Genomic DNA, 19,713 nt, shown 5'->3' on the forward strand with positions numbered 1-19,713 from the left:
TTAATTGCTTTTCAACCAGATACGACACATCAAAAATCTAAATTTCCCTAAATCTTGGGAGCATTTTAATAAGATCTCACATAAAATTAAAGAATCTAGGTTTTAAGTGTAAATAAATTCACACTTTAAATGTGGTAAGAATTGTTCCAAGTGTGTCAGTTTGATTTCACAGGATACATGTTCTTTATAATTTCTCTCTTGGAATCATAAAAGTAGAAATGTCAAGGTCAATTTTCCTATTTTTCATCTTGAAAGCATCCTTTTAAATATTTTTGAAGAGACTAGAGTAAGATGTCAATAGTAAATACACAAGTATAGATTGAGATAAATAAATCACATGAACCCAAAATAAAGGAATTCAGAAAGAACATAAATGTGAAAATTGGAGTATGAGAATATACCTATCTATGTGCTGAAGTGGTCTGATAAATCAGTTCAAAAAAATGGAGGCATTAACATTAGATGTAGGTAATTCAATAGAAAATGAAGGTTGGTCAAAAAAGAATAGTTGAAGAAATAGGTATTTACTAAATCTTCCCTGACATTTTGAATGAAAAAAAAAAACTTACTATTAGTTATGTATTCCTTAGAGAAGACTTTTCCTTATATAAGTATTCCTTGAAAAACTCAAATGTTCTTACTAAGGAATTACTGTTTTTTGGTCTTATTATTGTTTTATATTTTTTCCATAATTTCCATACTTTAAAAAATAATAATAAGGCAGTTTTAGACTTATAGAAAAAATGAGCAGGAAGTGCAGTGTCTATATACTCCTTCCTCTGCTTCTCATCAACCCTGCCACAGTTTCCCCGATTTTAACATCTTCAGTTGGTATAGTACATTTGTTATCATTGATGATCCAATATTTTGATATGCTATTATTAGCTAAAGTCCATAGTTTACATTAGAGTTTTACAGTTCTGTGGGTTGTTCCAAATGCATAATGTCATGTATCCACCATTACAGTATCATTTAGAATAATTTCACTACACTAAAGATTCCCTGTGACTCACCTGTTCATACAACCCACTCCCCCTGGAAATTACTGATCTTTTTACTGTCTTTGTAGTTTCGCCTTTTCCAAAATGTCATATAGTTGAAGTCATACAGTGGGTAGCTGTATCTCACTGACTTCTCTCACTTAGCAATATTCATTTAAAGTTCTTTCATGACTTCTTGGCTTAGTAGCTCATTTTCCTTATTGCTGAATACGTTTCCATTACATGAATGTGCATATAATTTGTTTATCCATTCACCTATGAAAAGGCATCTTGCTTGCTTCAATTTTTGTGATTCACTTTTACACTATAAAACTATACATCACAGCCATATCATCTTTTGCCCCAGTGATTACCACAGGATAGAACTTTCTGAGAATCTGCAACAAATTTTTTCTCTTTACTCCAGTTTTCTCTTCTCTCTACTCTTCGGTGGAATTGAAGGGCTCAAAAACCTTCAGGTAAATAATCACCTCACTTTAAGAGACCTTCAAATAGTACTTCTCAAACTATGCCTCAGGTAGCATCTATATTAGAATCATTAGGGTTGCCCTGTTAAAATTCAGATTCCTGGGCCAAACTCCAAATCTGCTGAATTAGAATTTCTGGGCATGGAGCCCTGTTTTTTATTTCTTTACAAAGCTCCCTAGATGGTGTCTATTCTTGCCTAAGTTTGAAAAGATGACCACTTTTGAAACTAGGTTGTGTTTTAGGTAATAGATGAGATAACATGCTTTCTGAATTTCTGGAAATCCCAGAACTGGGTAGAGTATGGTTCAATCTACAGAGTTCAGTCAAGAAGTAATATTTACAGAAATGTACTGGTGGAGAAAAATATTTCCTGCTTCCATGTGGATTCCCTACAGCATTCTTTAGGAAGGAAAAGTAGGAATGTTATCCTGATCATTTACCTATTCCAGCATTCTTTTCACCTCCTTTGGGGACCCAGGAGGATTACCCCCATTGCCCTTTACCCATGACCTAGATTCACATTCATAAAAGATGCTTATAGATATTCCTTTGGAAGCAGGAAATTATTACAGTTCAACATACAGTTCAATGTTATACAGTTCAATATAACATTTATTATTTTACATATTGAGGTTATCATTACCTGTACTTCCTAATGTTGTTGTCCTTTCTTTGTTTCTTAACAAAACTTATTGCATCAGCATGTAGAAAAATTCAACTGAGTTGCTATTTCAATTTTCAAATTCATAGCAGAAATTGTAGCTTTAAAAGCCAAAGCTTTCATTTTTAAGAGCCAGCTTTTTTGAGAGAACTAAAAACATTTTTGAAAATCAAAGGGAAAAGTCCTAAAAGTCAGTGCATTAAATTTATGTCACAAACAGGAAATTGAAAAGATAATGCAAGACGATAAAGGAATTAGCTTTTCCTCCATTGGTTCTGGCAATTCATGCACACATGCATGCACACACACACACTGTTATAAGATTTGAGATAGTAGGCAAATAAGAAAGAAGATCAGGAAAAACAGTCAGATTTAGGTGTCCTCAAGAAGGCCGAGAGCACTTCCTTCTGTATCTTTCAGGATTCAAGGTATGAAATCCATGGATTATTTTATGTGAATCTGAGAGAAAACAGAACTTGTGCATTACTTCCCAAGGTGCAGTGCTGGGAGATTGTAAGCCTCTTAATGAAGACTATCCAATATGGTCTTTAGGATTATACTGAGTGTTTGGTCTTCAATACAAGCATTGAGGAAGTCATGTGCCTGAAGACAGTATGCCTGGGGATAGCAAAGACTTTCTATCCTGAGGGACAGGGGTCAAGCAAGTGCTAAGAGAAAGCTGGTGCAACTGAAGATGTACGGCTTTCAAACAAGGAAAATGCAAAATGGTGGACTAAGTAACCAGAGGCTCCCACATCATAGTAGACATATACTGATGAGGAGAGAGAAGGAGAGTTACATCTAAGGGAGGACAGAGATGTCCATAAAGTCAGATACTGACTTCTCCAACTACATCTCATCAATATGAAACCCCTCCCTCTGGAACTTCGATTACCTTTGTTGTGAAAAAGGAGTGGGGAATCCTAAATTTATCTAAGCATCAAAAAGAAACAGTTGTTTCAACATTCAACTACAGTAAGTATGAAATTTACATCCTTACATTAAAACTATAGCCTCTGGAGATGATTTTCAAGATTGAAATTTATATCTTCTAGGTATAACTACATAACCCAAAAGAAATATGTAGTTGAAAATCAGATAACTTTTCTTTCTGGATTTTCCACATCATGCCCTGAGTTCATTTATATCTATGAAACTATGCATAGACAAAGAGAAATGCCCCCACCTACCACTTAAGCATTTTATTAAAAATAAAAATAATAATAATAATAAAGGGAGAAATGTGGGATCAACATATAAATCAAGTATAAAAATCAAACGAATATTCATATTTGACCTGATTGTTTATAGTTCATAATGCGTGATCAAAACCGAAAGTTTCTGTGATGAATGCCCTTGTACTGTTCACCATGTAAGAATTTATTCACTATGTAAGAATTCGTTCACCATGTAAGAACTTGTTCGTTATGCTTCAGAAGATTGGAGACTGACGAGAATTAGGCTTGAGATGGATTAATGATTGTACATTGAGCATAACCCCCCTATACAGAATTTTATTGTTGTTAAAAACCATTTGATCAATAAATATGAGAGATGCCCTCTCAAAAAAAAAAAAAAAAAAAAGAAATGCCCCCATGAAGTAAATGAAAGGTGAATGAAAGAGAAATTATGGGAGACTTATCAATAATAATAATATCTATCTTGAACTTCAGAATCATAGAACCAAAATTGATTTCAGAGTCTTTAACCTGCTAGCACATTTGGATTTTCTCATTTGCAATATGGTAATAACATAAAGCTTGAAGGATTGCATCGGTATAAATGGCAAAATGCATATAAAGCACTTAGACTAGTGTCTGGCACATTGCAGACATATTCAATTATAGTATTCCCAACCTGATTATTCTTGTCATTGTTATTTTATGAATTGCTATTTGTAAACCTCAGTGTCTCAGATACTTATGTATGATTCTTACGGTCAGCAATCAACAAGTGGTATCAATTAGTCACAGTCTATGTTGAGAATTTCTTCTTACAAAGAGAATTTTGTATTTGTAATATAGGCAAAACATAGACTTATTTCTGTTAGTAGCATGCCATGGGATGTGTGATTTCATTATTTATATATGAGACAAAATCTATCACCAGTCATTTCTTTCCAACTGTCATTACTTTGGCTCAGGAGAAAATGATCCTGAAAGAAGATCTAGACAGTTTTAGTAGCACTTTGTGAACCTCAGATGCAAATAAACCCTTTTCTAGATTTACCTATTAAGGAAATGGCCCATTAAGGTATGTATGTGTAGATAATTAATTGATGGAAGCAAATAAACCTATTGAAACATTTATTATTTATTTTTGATACAGCTCCTTTAAACAGACTGATTAGTTCCCTTTATTATTTCACCCTTGAAAGCACAAACCATTTGTTCTTTGTCACTGTTGCATGACATTCCATTTGGCAGTTGGCTTATTTTTAGCCAGACTATCAAAGTATTTTTCAACTGTACTGTCACTGCACTTGAACTTGGAATCTTGTAACCTGAGGAACTGCACTGGGGAAAAGAAGAAACATCTCACAAATGGGAAATTATAAATCTAGACCAACTCAGACTTGCACTGGTAATTATTCTCCTATCCTTAAATGTAACATGACTCAATAGTAGTTGAAGATAATTATCATTTCTGTAACAAACCAGAATATGTTAGTTTTTATATAGAGGATAAGACAGTATATCATATGAAACTGTTAAGAAGATTATCTGAACTAAAGTTATTTCTCTGAAAGATCTTTAGAGAAAACAGAAAATTTCTTATGAAAGTATATTGGTTCCTAAGTATAATGTTACAGAAAAAAATTTTGGAATACTGCTGAATATAGAGATTTTAGAATTATATCTTAACATCTCGTATTTAAAACCTAAAGAGCCTTGTCTAGAAACTAGAGATTGCTATAATTAAAATGCAGTAAAATCAAGTTAAATAACTCAAATATATTCTTCTATGTAAATATATTATCCAATATCAAATGGGTTCTTAATTACTACAATTCAATATGATTACATTTTAAATATAAACATCTGCATTTTAAACTCACAATCAGTAATTTAAATTAAGTATTGTAGAATAATACTAAAAGAGTTTTAATTACTGTATGTTATGATCTGTGTCTGCATTTTGCAAAGCACAGATATGAATCGATCCCATTTGTTTTTCTTTACTTAGATGAATGGAAGAAGAAAGTCAGTGAATCTTATGTTGTTATAATAGAAAAATTAGAAGATGACCTGCAGATCAAAGAGAAAGAACTTACAGAACTAAGGCATATATTTGGGTAAGTGCCAGAGCAATTATTTCTTTGTAGAAGAGTATTATTTATCATGTTTTTAGATATGTCTACATTTAAATGTACAATCCATATAATCTCAGATGTATCCAGTCATGTTCTAAGCCTTAGAATGTTAGGTTGTCCCTTCTTGATCATTCACAAATGCAAAAACCCCCTTTCCTTAAAATATAACTTGCATGTGCCCATCAGTACAGTTTAAAAAGAGAGGTACCTAAAGGCTAGCTTTCTAATGCATACCATTGCTGTTCTAAATAATCTTCTCTGGAACTGGATTGTTCTTGTAGCCATGGAAGAAACAAACAAGATTTGTCTTCCCAAATAGGGATAGAATTTTGACCGCATTATTCTCTTTAGACTATTAGCTTTAAGTCAAATTTTAACAAATCCTCTTGTCTCTTGACACTGAAAGGGTGTCTGCTTATGAAACTGAGTATCATTCTGCCCTTGAACAATCATGAAACAATGTGTAATATTGGCTTCAGGCTTTCAGCGGGTTTTGTCCATGATAACAAGAGAAGAATAATCTGGCCTAGTGTCACAACCTTGGAAAACATAAAATGTTCAGAAAAGAGGGGTAGGGCCCTTATATACACATGCAATCTTCTGCAGAAATTGAATCTGGCATTGAAAAACTAGATGCATTTTGGAGGGTCAGTTTAAGTTAGTTGCCTGACTGAGGAAAAGTTTCATGTAGGCCAACTAGCCATGTTCACTTATAGCTGGGTTATTCATGTAATGTACTCATAACAAATAACTCCCTCTGTTTTACTTGGAAAATAAGTATAAAACAGTGACCAAATGATGTTATTGTTTTTAGAAGAAATCTCAGATATAATAGGCATACAGAGCTCACATAACTGGTGAATAAAATTATCTATGTATAATATTGTTTACATGATATTTGTCAGTGGGTTAATAAAGACTTCACAAGTGTTCAATTTATGGTTTGAAAAGTAGTTTATTTTCTGTTATTTGGCCCAAAATGATTAACTCAGCATTGACACTCCTGATAAGAGACCCAGGGCTGACTTTTGCAAGTAGTATCACATGTTCAGTTATGGGAAAACATTTGAAGTTTCTGTAGATATGTGACTGGAACTTTGGTATAATAAATTTTACACATGCATACTTTGTTGGAAAAGAGATATGAACTTTGAACTTAATCATAAGCCTTCTAGTTCTTATTGACTCAGATATATATACTGAATGAAATGTGATTAAATTGAAGATATTTTGTTCAACTTTATGAAGTCAAAACCTTGTTTATTTATTTATTTAGGAAATATTGCACAAATATGTCAAGGCTAATTTAGACATATCCTCTTAAGGACTAAACTTAACAATGGCCTTGAGATGTAGGTTTTTTTCTCACACCAGCTCAACAGCAAGCAGCTGTTTTTAGAGCTCCTGCTATAGTCTATGTTTCCTACATTTCCACTGTATGTGATGCATGTGACCTCCTTTATGTTCATTACTATTGATGGTGAGAAGCAGGAATCAGTGTCAGGAAGATTATAATTCAGAATTTATTGTGGCAGCTATATTCAAGGTGCTTTTCTAGGCACATCAAATACAAGATATTATTTAATCCTCACCATGACCCTGTGTGGTAGACAATATTAGTTGTGGTGGATAATAAACTAAGGACTAGAGATACTGTATCTTGTCAAGATCATATGGTCAGAGGGTTGAAACTGTGATCTGCATCAAGGTCTGCCTGATTCCATAGAGAGAGCTCTTCTTATTACATCCTGCTGCTTGTTCCCAGAATTCACAGTCTGGTTGAGGGGAAACATGTATATAAATAGCTCACAGAAGACAGTCTATGGCAAGTGCTAAGTGGAAGGAAAAACAAGATGGTGTTCAAATACAAAAAAAGAAGATTTGGCATCTTGATTTAATCATTAGTTTTGAAAAGTATTCCAAAGTAAAGGCATAGTTAAGTAAAGATACATAGGCAAGAATGGATGACTTCCATGTAAAGCCTAGAGAGCCAAGAAAAACTAGTGTCTTGGCCTTTTTATCTAAGTCAAGAAAGAAAGCTATGTGAGTCCATGTAATGGTTTTGCAGTCATACAAACACAGTTCTAAATCCAGTTTTTTCTATTTACAAACTATTGTATCTTTGGGTATATTATTTAATCTCCTTAAATCTCTAGCATCTGGAAAATGAGTTTAGTAACAACCTCATAGGATATTTGCAAAATGATGTTTATTAAACTCTGACTACAGTGCCTAGCACACAGTAGGCACTGAATAATTGGAGATTTCTATTATCTTGCTTGACTGGATAAATAAGGGCAGCTTGAAAGACTGAAGACCTTATTATTGACTGGGAGTAATATAGCTTATTGAAAGTCAGGAAGTGAGAAAGTTAGGACAAAATGTTTTTATATAAAGAGGATGTTTTCAAAAGTAAAAATGTATAATGTTAGAACAATTCAAGATGAAGCCAAAATCTGAAATATAACTTTTAAAGACTGTGATCAAGAAGGATTTGAAGAAATTACAGACTAGAGTTTTAGAAGGCTCACCAACATGGATGCCAAATTCCCTGAGAATGATAGGTTATTTTGTGGAGAGGAAGACAGGTAGCCTAGGTGCTGAATCTACTAAGGAAACTACAGAAATGCCCCATCAACCAGAAGCTGAAGAGAGGATTACCCACTGCGTAGAATCATGTTTCTCCAAGTACTAAGGACCTCCTACAGTAAAATAATTGCTAAAATTTAGATTCCCTTATTTTACACCATACAAATAAATCAAACTCTGCAGATGACTTCCAGAAACCTGAATTTTTAGCAAACTGCCCAGGTAATACTTTTGTATGTAAAAATGACATTTCTGGTAAAGTTTGGAAACTACACTTCTAGAAAAATATCCAAGTTGCACTGAGAACTCTTCCTGAGGTGATATTGGGGAAGGGATGAGGAACATGAGACCAGAAAGCAGGCAATCACTATGGTCCACAGAGAGTAAAGGGGCAGAAAAAAACACAGTACCCTGCTTTGGCTAATTCCATCAAAGCAGGTAGTATCATTGGAAAAGAATGTCAGCCATGCCTACAGCAAATTTCTGAGGATTCTACTTTTTCTAGAATAAAATGATGAATGACAAATAAAGAAAAGAATGGAGTGCTGAGAGTGTAAATTTGTCTTGCTCATTGACACACACCAAAATTTTAAGGATAGTTGAGAAGATTAAACATAATATTGTAGGAGATCACATTAAATTTGTTATCTAGGACATTTGAGGTGTTAAATGAATGTTGGAATCTTCTTTCCCTCCTTTATTCATGCCTTATTGATGTAAAGATGAACAGCTGTGTTATGCTGTATGACATTAGGCTTTCTGTAAACATGTAGATAGCAAGAAAACTGTGTAAGATGCCCCAAAAGAAATATTTAACACTAGAGTCACAGGAGGAAGATCACTGATATAAGCACAAGTTTGTCTGGAGGTTTTTAGAGGATTTTCTTGGTTGTTGTTTTCATTTGCTGACAAGTTTATGGCAATCATAGGAGATACTAATTCCATTCATGAAAAGAGATGTCCCACACCACAATGCACCAAGGCTTCTGTTAGCTCAAATATACAATCTCCTGGTATAATTTTCACCCATGATATAGTACAGAGCAATAAAATACTAAATTTAAGAAAGACAAAATGAACTAAACCTTATCCTGCTTATGCCAATTTATAGCAGCTTTGGAATGATAGCTTGATCTGGGAAAGAAGGGGAATAGAAATGGAATGTTCCTTCATTTTCCACAGTAAATTTGCATTCACTCATAACTTTGGATATTTATTGAGATAATAGATGGAAGACAGGAAGAGATGAGGAAATAGGAAAGACAGAAGAAGAAGAAACAGAAGTGGTTCATAGGAGTACCATTATCTGATCATTTCCTCCTCTCTTCTGTCTTTGGTCTTGATCACTGTGATAGCATTTACTACATGTTGGTGTCTTTATCCATTCAGAGGTCTGTCTAACCTCTAGTATATGTGTTCATAAGGGTAGCTTCTTTGTCTTATTTAGCTTTATTAGTATTTGTTCTTTATTTATAGTACATATTTGTATAGTACTTGAGAGGAAAACAAAGTAACAACTTAGTGCCTACCATATACCAGACCTGCTACTAGGTATTTTAATATTCACTAGCTCACAGAATCCTAACTGTATATATGTGAACTGCTTTAGAACAGTGATTGGTGGATGATAAACACTCAAAAAATGTTAGTTAAAACTAACTATAATTGTTTATGTCAACAATTCTCTGAGGTAGGTATTGCAATGGCCATTTTATACCTGAAGAAAATCAGGCTAATCAAATTTAACCAGCATGAACTAGGTTACAGACCTTGTATGGTTGTGATGGGAATGTACCTAACTGTACTTAATTTCAAAACGTATGGTCTTCATGGTCTTGGTTCTCAACCTGGGAGGGGACAAAGGATATGGATCAGAATTATTTTTGAAAATGTTTCTCCATGCCACACCACAATTTTTCTATATCCTGTGTATCAGAATTGCCCCTGGGTATGGGAACTGGAGAATATATTTGACATCCCCACCCACACCCCCTAGTGATACATGTACCCACCCAGGATCTTTGAAAACCACTTATATGATAGGTTTCCACATACAACTTTTAAAATACTTCTAATTATTTTGTTTTAATATGTGTTTAAATCATTAAAAATTTTAGAGCTGTATTTTGTTAATTTCATTGTCAAATCTACTTCTACTCTGCTTAATCTGTAATAGGAAATTTGTACCTTTGTGAGGACATTCCAGAGAAGTTATTATTTTCTAATGCCATGACTTTGCACTACAAAAGAACCTATTTTTTTTCTAATTTTTAATTTATTTTGCTTTTCAGTAGATGCACCTTGGTCAGTAATGATACTATCTAGCTTTGAGATTGATTAGGTTTAGTCAATTAACAAAGGTAGTTGAAACAATGCTATATATCATGAGCAAGCAGACACAATATTTAGAGGAAATGAAAAGAAAGAAGGCAATTTAAAAAATGAAGGTGGTTTTTTGAGATGTACCTTCCTACTTATTTTCTTCCTGAAAAGTTCCTCTGGGCCCAGCTGCAGGCCACTACACTTAACCTCCAAAAGAAACATTGTCCAAAAATCTACTTTTTTGGAACTATAGCTAATTATGAAATTTAGCTGTTATACAATAAATAGCTGCATAAACATTGCAAGCTGATCTCATCTAAGAAGAATGAAATTTTCCATCAAGGTGCTAGGTACAATTTTGAGGAGGGAAATGTCATTTTATAAAATTACAATAGAGTGGAAGTATTATTTGGCATGTTTGGTTAGTACACTGTGCTTATTAGCAACTGAACAAAAAACAAACATCAGTAACAAAAGACTTCAAACCAAAAAGCAGAGAATTCACATTGCCCCAGATCTCTCTACCACTCTATTTTTTTTCTTGCTTGTTTAGGTAAAACTAGTTATGGATAATAATTTTACAGGAATATCTTATAAAATCCTTACAAAGCCACTTGATTTCTATCTCCCTCTCTCATCCTCTCTCTCTTTTTCCATAGTTTGCAACCTCATTCATTTTCACTCTCTCTGCCTTTTATCCTCCCTCTATTCCCTCCCATCCCATACTCTCTCCATCTTCCCTTTCTCTTTCCCTATCTCCCTTCTCACATGCAAAGCAAAACAATAAAAAAGTTAAAATAATATCAGTGCTTTAGTACAAACAATCATAGCAGCTAATATTCATTAAAGTCCCACAAGAGGTAACACATTTAAATATCACAACAATGTTATGGGATAAGAATTGTTATCTCAATTTTATCTCAATTATTCTCTGCCACCGTATTTCAAAAATTGTTTGTTGTATAAATGAATTGAATATACTTCACATTGTTAGATGCATATTTGATCTTAGAGATATTGGACAAATATATTTCTGGATTTATTTTTCAGGATGTATCTTTGGAACAGATCTTACTGATGATTTCCTATTTCTATTGTTTGTGAGGAAAATCAGCAGCAGTCACAAAGAACTACACAAGAAGTTACGATCAGCCATTTGAAACCTAAATTATTAATTTGGGAAACTAGTTGATCTATACCAAAATTCTTAGCTGCTCTCTTCCTTCTTGGTCTTTCCCTAAATTTCAGCCAATGAACTAATTTTAAAAATGTATCTACCTATCTAAATATTTTTAGTGTGTCTTTTTGGACCAAGTGTTCAAATGTTGCATTTTAATATTTCCACTTGTGATCAAGTCAGATATCTTCTTGAAAGGATGAAGTTATAAGAAAGAAGTTTAATTGGATCACAAGACTGCACAGTTTTCTGGATAAAAGATAAACACTAAGAAAAGAGTTCATTATGCTACAAGAAAGAAAGTAACCTTTGTGTACAAAACTACCAGTTTTAATGATTAAGGAGACAATTTACTATTAGAAATATGTTCATAATAGTGACTTCATTTTAATTAAACTTCATCCGTACCCCAGTGAGCACTATGAACTCATTAGGATATGTTAAGTTACAGTATGGCATGGAAGGTGATGAAAAATGTAAGGATAAATTTAAAAAATAAATTGAGCTTAGGGAATTAGAATACATAAGTGATGCTCAACTGGCAAGGGATTTGACATCCACAGTTCCTTTAGAAGAGGCCAAAGAAGAGAAAATGAAATCTCTCTCTCAGGATTGATTTCTTTAAAATCTTGAGTATTTTAATTGCATGTATCAAAACAGAAACATTTGGCTAGAAGTTAATGTGAAGTGAGAATTAGGATCCAAATATAGCCCTAAAGCAACTTTCATTAAAAAATTACATTCTAGTTACTAAAATAAAAATAAAAATTGTACTATTGAAGTTGCACTTCACTGCCAAATATTATGGGTCTATTCTCAGTTGTTTCATTTTGTTGGCATTAATAAAAGTTTCCTGGGTTCAAGGAGGATAGAATTCAAGAAGAGAACAAAAAGAGGCAACAGCTTGGTTTTGAGCAAGGAGCTCCTTCGGACTGTATACTGAGTCACTTACGAATGGTCAAGTCTAGCTTAAGATTCAGTGAGCTAAGGAGTGACTGTTGAAGAAAAAGTTACTAATATAATACCTGCTTTCAATTTTTTTATGTAAACAAGAGACATGTGTTTAATGTTATTCTTTTTTTAAATAAAGCAGTGGACATCTTTACTTTCTGTTTTTCAGTTTCACTTTCTTTGCAAAGCTGATCAGGCATTAGAGATAAGGAACAACACTAAGGTCATTCTAGAATTCTATCCAGCGTACATATTCCCAGGACTGATGCATTTAGGGATCCTGGAATAAGTGAGTAGTTTATATCAAGCAGACTGTTGAGAAGGACCTGAGCAGTAAGAACAGAGGTAGAGCACAAAGCTGTTAAGTAAATTTTGTGTGAGGTTGAATGCATCATCAGAATTAGATCATGAAATAAGAAAACAACTGAGTCTACTTTCTCAATAAAATGATTTTTAGCATAACCTTTATTTTTTCCTTTGTCATTCTTTGATATCTGCAGTGTTGCAACTAACTTCTCCATTTTAATGATGCCACTGGACTTTTATTTCAAAACTGTGATTCTAATAGTTGTTCTTAGTAACTCCGAGGAGTTATTACAGAGTCACTGTAAGCATAAAATACTTAGAGCTGTAGAATCGACTGTCAAAATAAGGAAGTTTTACAGGTTGTCAATGTAAGAGGTCAAGGAAGGTCAAACTTAGTTTGAAAATTGTGCTAAAATTTTCTCAAGACTTAGATTACAAAAGGAAAGTTGTGCATTCACAATAAACTTGATATAATAGTATGATAACAAGAAAACACCATTTATTAATAACATATCATGTGCCAGGTACTGTAATAAGCACCTAAACTCATTTATTCTTCACAACAATACAATATCATATATAATATTGTACGATTTTATGCTGAAGAGATTGAGGCTTGAAGAGGTTAAGTAACTTGACCAAATTGGCAGGGAAAAAGATGGAAATAAGGCATAAAAGACAGAACCAAGGTAAGATTTCAATCTTGGCGTAAATACAAAGACCAAGCTTTTAAGGATTACCTATGCCACTGAAATGATTTTTCTACTTTCAAAACATCAAATTATAGCAGGTATTGCTATGTAATATTAGAGATACCCACAGAAAAACTAATTTTCTCAAGAGCTTTTTGCTACAGAGGAGGAATCCAAGCTTTTTCTTCTTTCAGTGTTTGCCATTAAGTTCGTTACAGTTAGCTGAAAAGAAAGTACTTCCTTCCCAGTTTCTCTCTTAGGCTGAAGGTTACATAGTTCTTTACAATTAATAGAAGGCTTCCCTCTCCTCCCCAGCCCCAATACTTTTTTTCTGTCTTTTGGTCTTATTGTGTGTTTTGTTTGCTGGATAATGGAAGGACCAAGGAAGAAAGGCCAAAGCAGCTCAGAGCTTCTGAATCGTTGTCAATCATCATTATCAATTGTGAGTCAGGATTCTCTTTCCCTTTTTATTTATGGACACTGATTTCCTACAAACTTCAAGAGAAAAAAACCTTAACTACCTAGCTTTAACAAAGCAAAGTTAGCTCTCCAGAACACCTATACTATTTGAAGTCATAACCAGAGGAAAAAAACCTATGTGAGTGTATTTCCAAGTTTGGGCCAATGGATGCACTTTATTTACTACTACCAATTTAATTTCTTCAAGACGTCTGTCATACAACAGCTTTGGGAGATTAGGTGCCTGGCTCAGGCAAAGACAATGCATTTTCAAGAGCCATATTTTGTGAAATTCTGCATATGCCATAAATTAGGTACACCATTTACAGTTAGGCTTATTTTTTTATAATTAAGTGTTTTTTTAGGTAAATGTTTAAACTGTGGTATTTTCATCAGATTTTTTTTTTTTTGCTTAGTTTATTCAACTGGGGTAAAGTACAGATGGAAGTGAACTAAATTCCTATTTTCCAAGAAATTCTGGGCTCTTTGCTATATTATGTTATCAACACTGGTAAAGATGACTTATTGGAGTATTGTACTTCTGCATGTGGCATTCCAGAGCAAGTTGAGGTATTTTCCTCAATATGAGTAAGCATGTCTGTGGACTTCACTGCTGGGAAGTTGAACATGGAAAGCAAGAAGTTTAGGAGTGTGAGAAAGTTCTGGAATATTCCCCTGTCTACAAAAACAAACCACTGGACTTTCTGTTGCTAATAAAAGCATTTTAATGAGATCCTTCAATGCCCCTAGATTGAGAGACTTTCTCTTTTTAGCAGCACCCTGGAGAATAGCACCTTTTCATTTTCTATTTTAAAATTCCAGTAGCTTTTGATGTTCATAACTGGGTGCCTTGATGATAATGTTCTGAATTTATAGTACCTTTCAAGTGTGAGTACTTTACAAATGATATGGAAGGCTCATTCACCAAAGACTATTCTATCACACTAAAGCTGCTGGAGATTTAAATAGGCAAGAGGCAGTTTGAAATTGACCTGCGAGGCTACAGGTATGATCTCATTTCTACTGAAAACTGTCCTGGGAATACCAAGGACTTCAAGAGGTCAAGAATTTTAGCTTTACGTTCCTTTTCAAAGGCTGCCTATGGCTCCCCAGGGCCTTTCTGTGGCAATGGTCTTTCTTCAGACCAAGGCTGTATTTCATTAATTGAACTATTAACACTACTCCTCTTCTCACTGGGGATTGTATCATAGTACACTATCCGAGTTTAGACACTTTATTTGTAAAATCTGACCCAGTCAGAGCACAAGGAAATTTTGCTTCAGGCAGAATTTGTAATATATTAGGGCTGTGTTCCTTTCTCCAATCTCTTTTCAAATGCTACCATTTTTTTTCTTTTTTAGAGAGAATTTCTTGAATTTCTCCATTAATATGATGTGAAATTTTGAGCGTGAAAGAAATCAATTTACTATCAAATGTTTATGTTTTCATTTATACATAAATTTTAATTCATCAAGGTGCCCTGCAAAGTTCAAATTATACATTGAACACAGACTAGTACATGAGTCTTTAAGCTTGGCCTCTCAAACTTTCAATATTTTCTTTTTATTTTAATTATTCTTCATATAAGGATATATTCAAAATTATTTTTCTAGGTATGAAAGAATCCTATAAAAGGTATATATGTGAATTTATAGTAACAAGATTCCCTTTTATAATTTTTCTAATGAAAAATAATAAATTCTAAGATGAAATTGTAATCACCTGTAAAACATTTTTTCAGGTCTGATGATGCATTCAGTAAAGTCAATTTAAATTATCGCACAGAGAATGGGCTGTCTCTACTTCATTTATGTTGCATTTGTGGAGGTAAGTGCTTGAAACTCAACACTTTATAAACTAGTGTTTATATAGTCAGTGATTTGAGCTGCTTAATAGTCAACAAGAGAATTCTATTCATACTCAATTTTCTTTTTTGCTTTGCCCCTACAATCCTGATAACCTTCAGTTGCAGCGATAACTACCAAGCAGGGGCTCCATTTGATTTAGCTCTGAATTTAACTTTCATTGTGCTCCCACCCCGAACCAAGTCACTTATTTTGCTTGAAAACCAAAAATACATTTTTCAATATTGGCCATGCCAGTCAGGGATTAGGTTAAATTCAGAATCACTTAAAGCATTCCCCAAAACATCGTCAAGCAATTGCCTCACAATCTGCAGTAAAATATGTGGAAGGTAATAAATGCCAAAGATAAAATCTTAGTGAAAACTGATCAAAGTGAAGATTAAGAGTTTAATTTGGCTCATATTTTGTTGTTTTATTCATAAATGTATCCCAAATACCTAGAATGATGCCTGGCATATAGCAGGTACTTAGTAAATGTTGAGTTAATAAATTGTTAATATTTGTTTTGTCAACCCAGACTCATATTCACTGAATTCAACTTTTTAAATAGAATGTTAATGTATAAATATCAGCTCTAACCATAGCCTTTGACCACTCCTCCCAAACGAACTAAACAGACTCTACTTAACAGATCTTCCTAACAAATTTAAACATGCTTGCCTCCATGATTCCAGATTTCTCTGATCTATGTAAACTCTACTGCTAATGATCTAAGGAATTCTGTATAACTAGATTTTCATCTATTCTTTTTCACTAATAGTTTATTAAGATGAATTTTTTCATGTTTTACGTTTTAAAATATAACACATATAGTAAAATACACAGCATTGAGACAACATCTTAAAAGTGTAATATAAATATTCACTACTAAGTAAGGCTGCCAATTAATAGAAAACTACAAATGGTATGCAGAAGAGCAGTCTGACATTTTCATAATTCACTGTGACACTGATCAGTAAGTCAAAGCACGATTTTAAACTCACTTAGTCCACCCCTATAACAATTTAACCTTTTTTCACTTTCTCATTAAGGCAACAAGTCACATATTAGAACCCTAATGTTAAAAGGACTCCGTCCATCTCGACTGACAAGAAATGGATTTACAGCCCTGCACTTGGCAGTTTACAAGGTACATTTTTGTTCCACTAAATACTGTATTGGATGATGTATATTTTTAGGTTCCTTCTTCATCTTTAGCTTTTGGCAAATGTTAATCATAGAAAGTAGACAGAGTGACCACAGAGCATTATATTGCTAGGTGACCTTCCTTCTCTTTTGAGCAGGTATCATCTCTATACTCTTTTTAATGTTTTACATCTTCAACTCATTTAATTCTCACAAGGACTCAGTAGTAAATACTCCAAAGTTACATGGTGAGCCAGTGGTTCGCTGGGGTTTACGAACTGGCAGTTTTGGTTTCTTCGCCTGAATGCCAAGCTACCTCTGTGCAGAAGAGGATGAGGTTTCATCTAGGGTTACAAGAAGCACATTGAAGCTGCCTCCTTTTTCTGCATATATTCCTTAGTAAATATTTCCAGAGTTCCTTTTAGCTTCCTTCTTTTATTTTCTCTACTTCTGCTTCAGTAGTTTCCTTACATTGGTCCCTGGTTTCAACCTAACTCAGTACCTGATCAGAAAGTAAAAATATAAAAGAGGATTGAAAAAAACTGGGATTCTCAGTGTTGAAATAGATCCTTGACATCGTCATAATTTATTAATAATCTATTTATAATTTATATAATATGTAAATAAGTTTATGTATTATATATGTAATATAATATGTAAATAAGTTCATGTTACTTATAAATCATATTAATAAATTATGTTATTTATATGATATGTAAGTAATAAATTGTTCATCCTCTAATCATAACAAGTTTCTACTTATTATAAGACAAACATCAAACTAGATTTTATATGCATTATTTATTTAACCATTAAAATAACTTAGTGTGATACATGTTACAGTTTATTTTAGAGAAAAGGTAACTTGAAGATTAAAGTTAGATATTTAATAAATGTTAGAAAAATGATTAGAATCAAGTTGGCTCATATTTCCAGATTCACATTGCTTTACTGCCTATTTCATTCTTTCTCAATTCCATGTGCATCTATAACAGGATTTTATTTCAGTTTTGTATATGTAAATGTGGAGACGAGAGGAGACAGCTATTTGCTCATACCAGGATCTCTAACCTTTAAAGAGTCTATCACAGTGGGGGAAGAGAGCCATTTTTCCCACAATTCAGTTCACATATTCCTGCGATTCATAGTGCAGATGCTCTGATGATTATCCTTTTTCTGCCCAGTCACTGCCTAGTCAATTTCTCTGATTCCTTCTGGGAGAAAGTGTCAGTTAAGCGCTAAATTGTATTTAATACCTGCTGGTCATCTTGTGAAACTTGAATGGAGATGAGTTCAGGTGTAAGAAACAATGTCTGGTGCTGGTTTTTCTGCTGGATGGTAGGAGGTGAAGTAGAAGAGCTCAAAGGGGTAAGAATCCGGTGATGTGAAGTGAGGGCAGTATGTGAGACCATGAACTCTGAATCTGTCTGGGAGATTCTTTCTATATTCATTTTCTCACACTTTGCATGATACAACCACATATATGGGTTCTGAATGATTTAATGCTATAGTCTTTATGGAACATATTTCTTCCACTTCTGTTTATCAAAACTAAATTTCCATGTTTTGAATTCCCTTTGTTCTATTTCTTCTGTTTTCTCATACTTCATGAAAAATATATGGACTATAACTTTTTTGTAGCAGTTTATACACATTTAGAATTTTAGAATACAAGATAGGCAAAAATTCTGAAAAGACCATAGAATTGATGACTAAGCTACTTATTTCTTAACAAAAACAAAAACAGATTGTATTTACCATTTCACTTGAAAAACAGGAATGACCTAAAGTAGCTATATTATCCTCGTATTAAATCTATTTCTAATTATCCCTTTGCTGAACTACTATGCTAAGTATCTAATTCATTTTGGGCACCAGTTCCCTTCCCCCACCTTATAATAATGTAATAATTATTTATTTTAATACTATTTCAAACAAAAAAATTGCCAAAATATTACAAGAAACTCCTGTATAAGCTTTATTCAAATTTACTAATTGTTTACATTTTGTCCCATCTATCTCTATTAACATTTTTTTCTGAACCATTTGAAAATAAACAATATGCCCTATTGTTACTAAATACCTTTTACATCCTGAGAAAAAGGAAATTCACTTGCATAATCACAATTATCAAAATCATAAAATTTATCATTGATATACTATTATCTAATCTATAGTTGAAATTCAAATTTGATCAGATGTTCCAAAGGTGTCATTTATAGCTGTTAAATTTTTCCTTGTATAGGATTCAACCCAGATTATACATTTTTAGTTTTCTTGTTTCTGTAATCTCCTTTAATCTGAAGGAGTTATTCTGCTTTCCCTTGCCTTTCTTGATCTCTTTTTTAATTGAACCGTAGTTGATATACAATATTATATCAGTTTCAAGTATCCTACACAGTGATTTGATAGTAATCTACATTATTAAATGCTCACCCCAAGAAGTTTAGTTACTGTCAACACAGAACTATTGGCTGTGTTCTCTAAGCCCAACTTTCATCCCCATGGCTAATTTGTATATGATTGAGATTTTGTACCTCTTAATTGCCTTCTTGATCTTAATATTTTTGATGCATACAATTATTTATATATATGTACATTTCTTTGGATTTATATATATATATATATGTATATATATATTTATTTGGAGTTTTGTAAATACTACAATTGAACCTCACATTGTTCTTAATACTCACAAAATAAATAGTGTGATTTTCATGTCTTTTTATTCGCCACATCAGCAGCTTCTTCATTTTGTTTTGTTTTGTTTTTTAGATTCCACAG

The 19,713-nt window shown here is 33.2% G+C and overlaps 1 protein-coding gene across 2 annotated transcripts in view; it reads left to right on the forward strand.

Moving 5' to 3' along the window:
- The first annotated feature begins 4,584 nt into the window (after window positions 1-4,584).
- Window positions 4,585-19,713, forward strand: part of TNNI3K (TNNI3 interacting kinase) — a 313,877-nt gene continuing 298,748 nt past the window's right edge. For both annotated transcript variants that reach the window (XM_073234130.1, XM_073234131.1), the window contains exons 1-4: window positions 4,585-4,713; window positions 5,317-5,425; window positions 15,681-15,766; window positions 16,836-16,933. In XM_073234130.1, coding sequence (XP_073090231.1) covers window positions 4,674-4,713; window positions 5,317-5,425; window positions 15,681-15,766; window positions 16,836-16,933 — 333 coding nt within the window. In that variant the 5' untranslated portion in view covers window positions 4,585-4,673. The remainder of the gene's footprint in view (window positions 4,714-5,316; window positions 5,426-15,680; window positions 15,767-16,835; window positions 16,934-19,713) is intronic.

Source organism: Manis javanica, chromosome 4, assembly GCF_040802235.1.
Source record: "Manis javanica isolate MJ-LG chromosome 4, MJ_LKY, whole genome shotgun sequence".
Classification (NCBI taxonomy): Eukaryota; Metazoa; Chordata; class Mammalia; order Pholidota; family Manidae; genus Manis; species Manis javanica.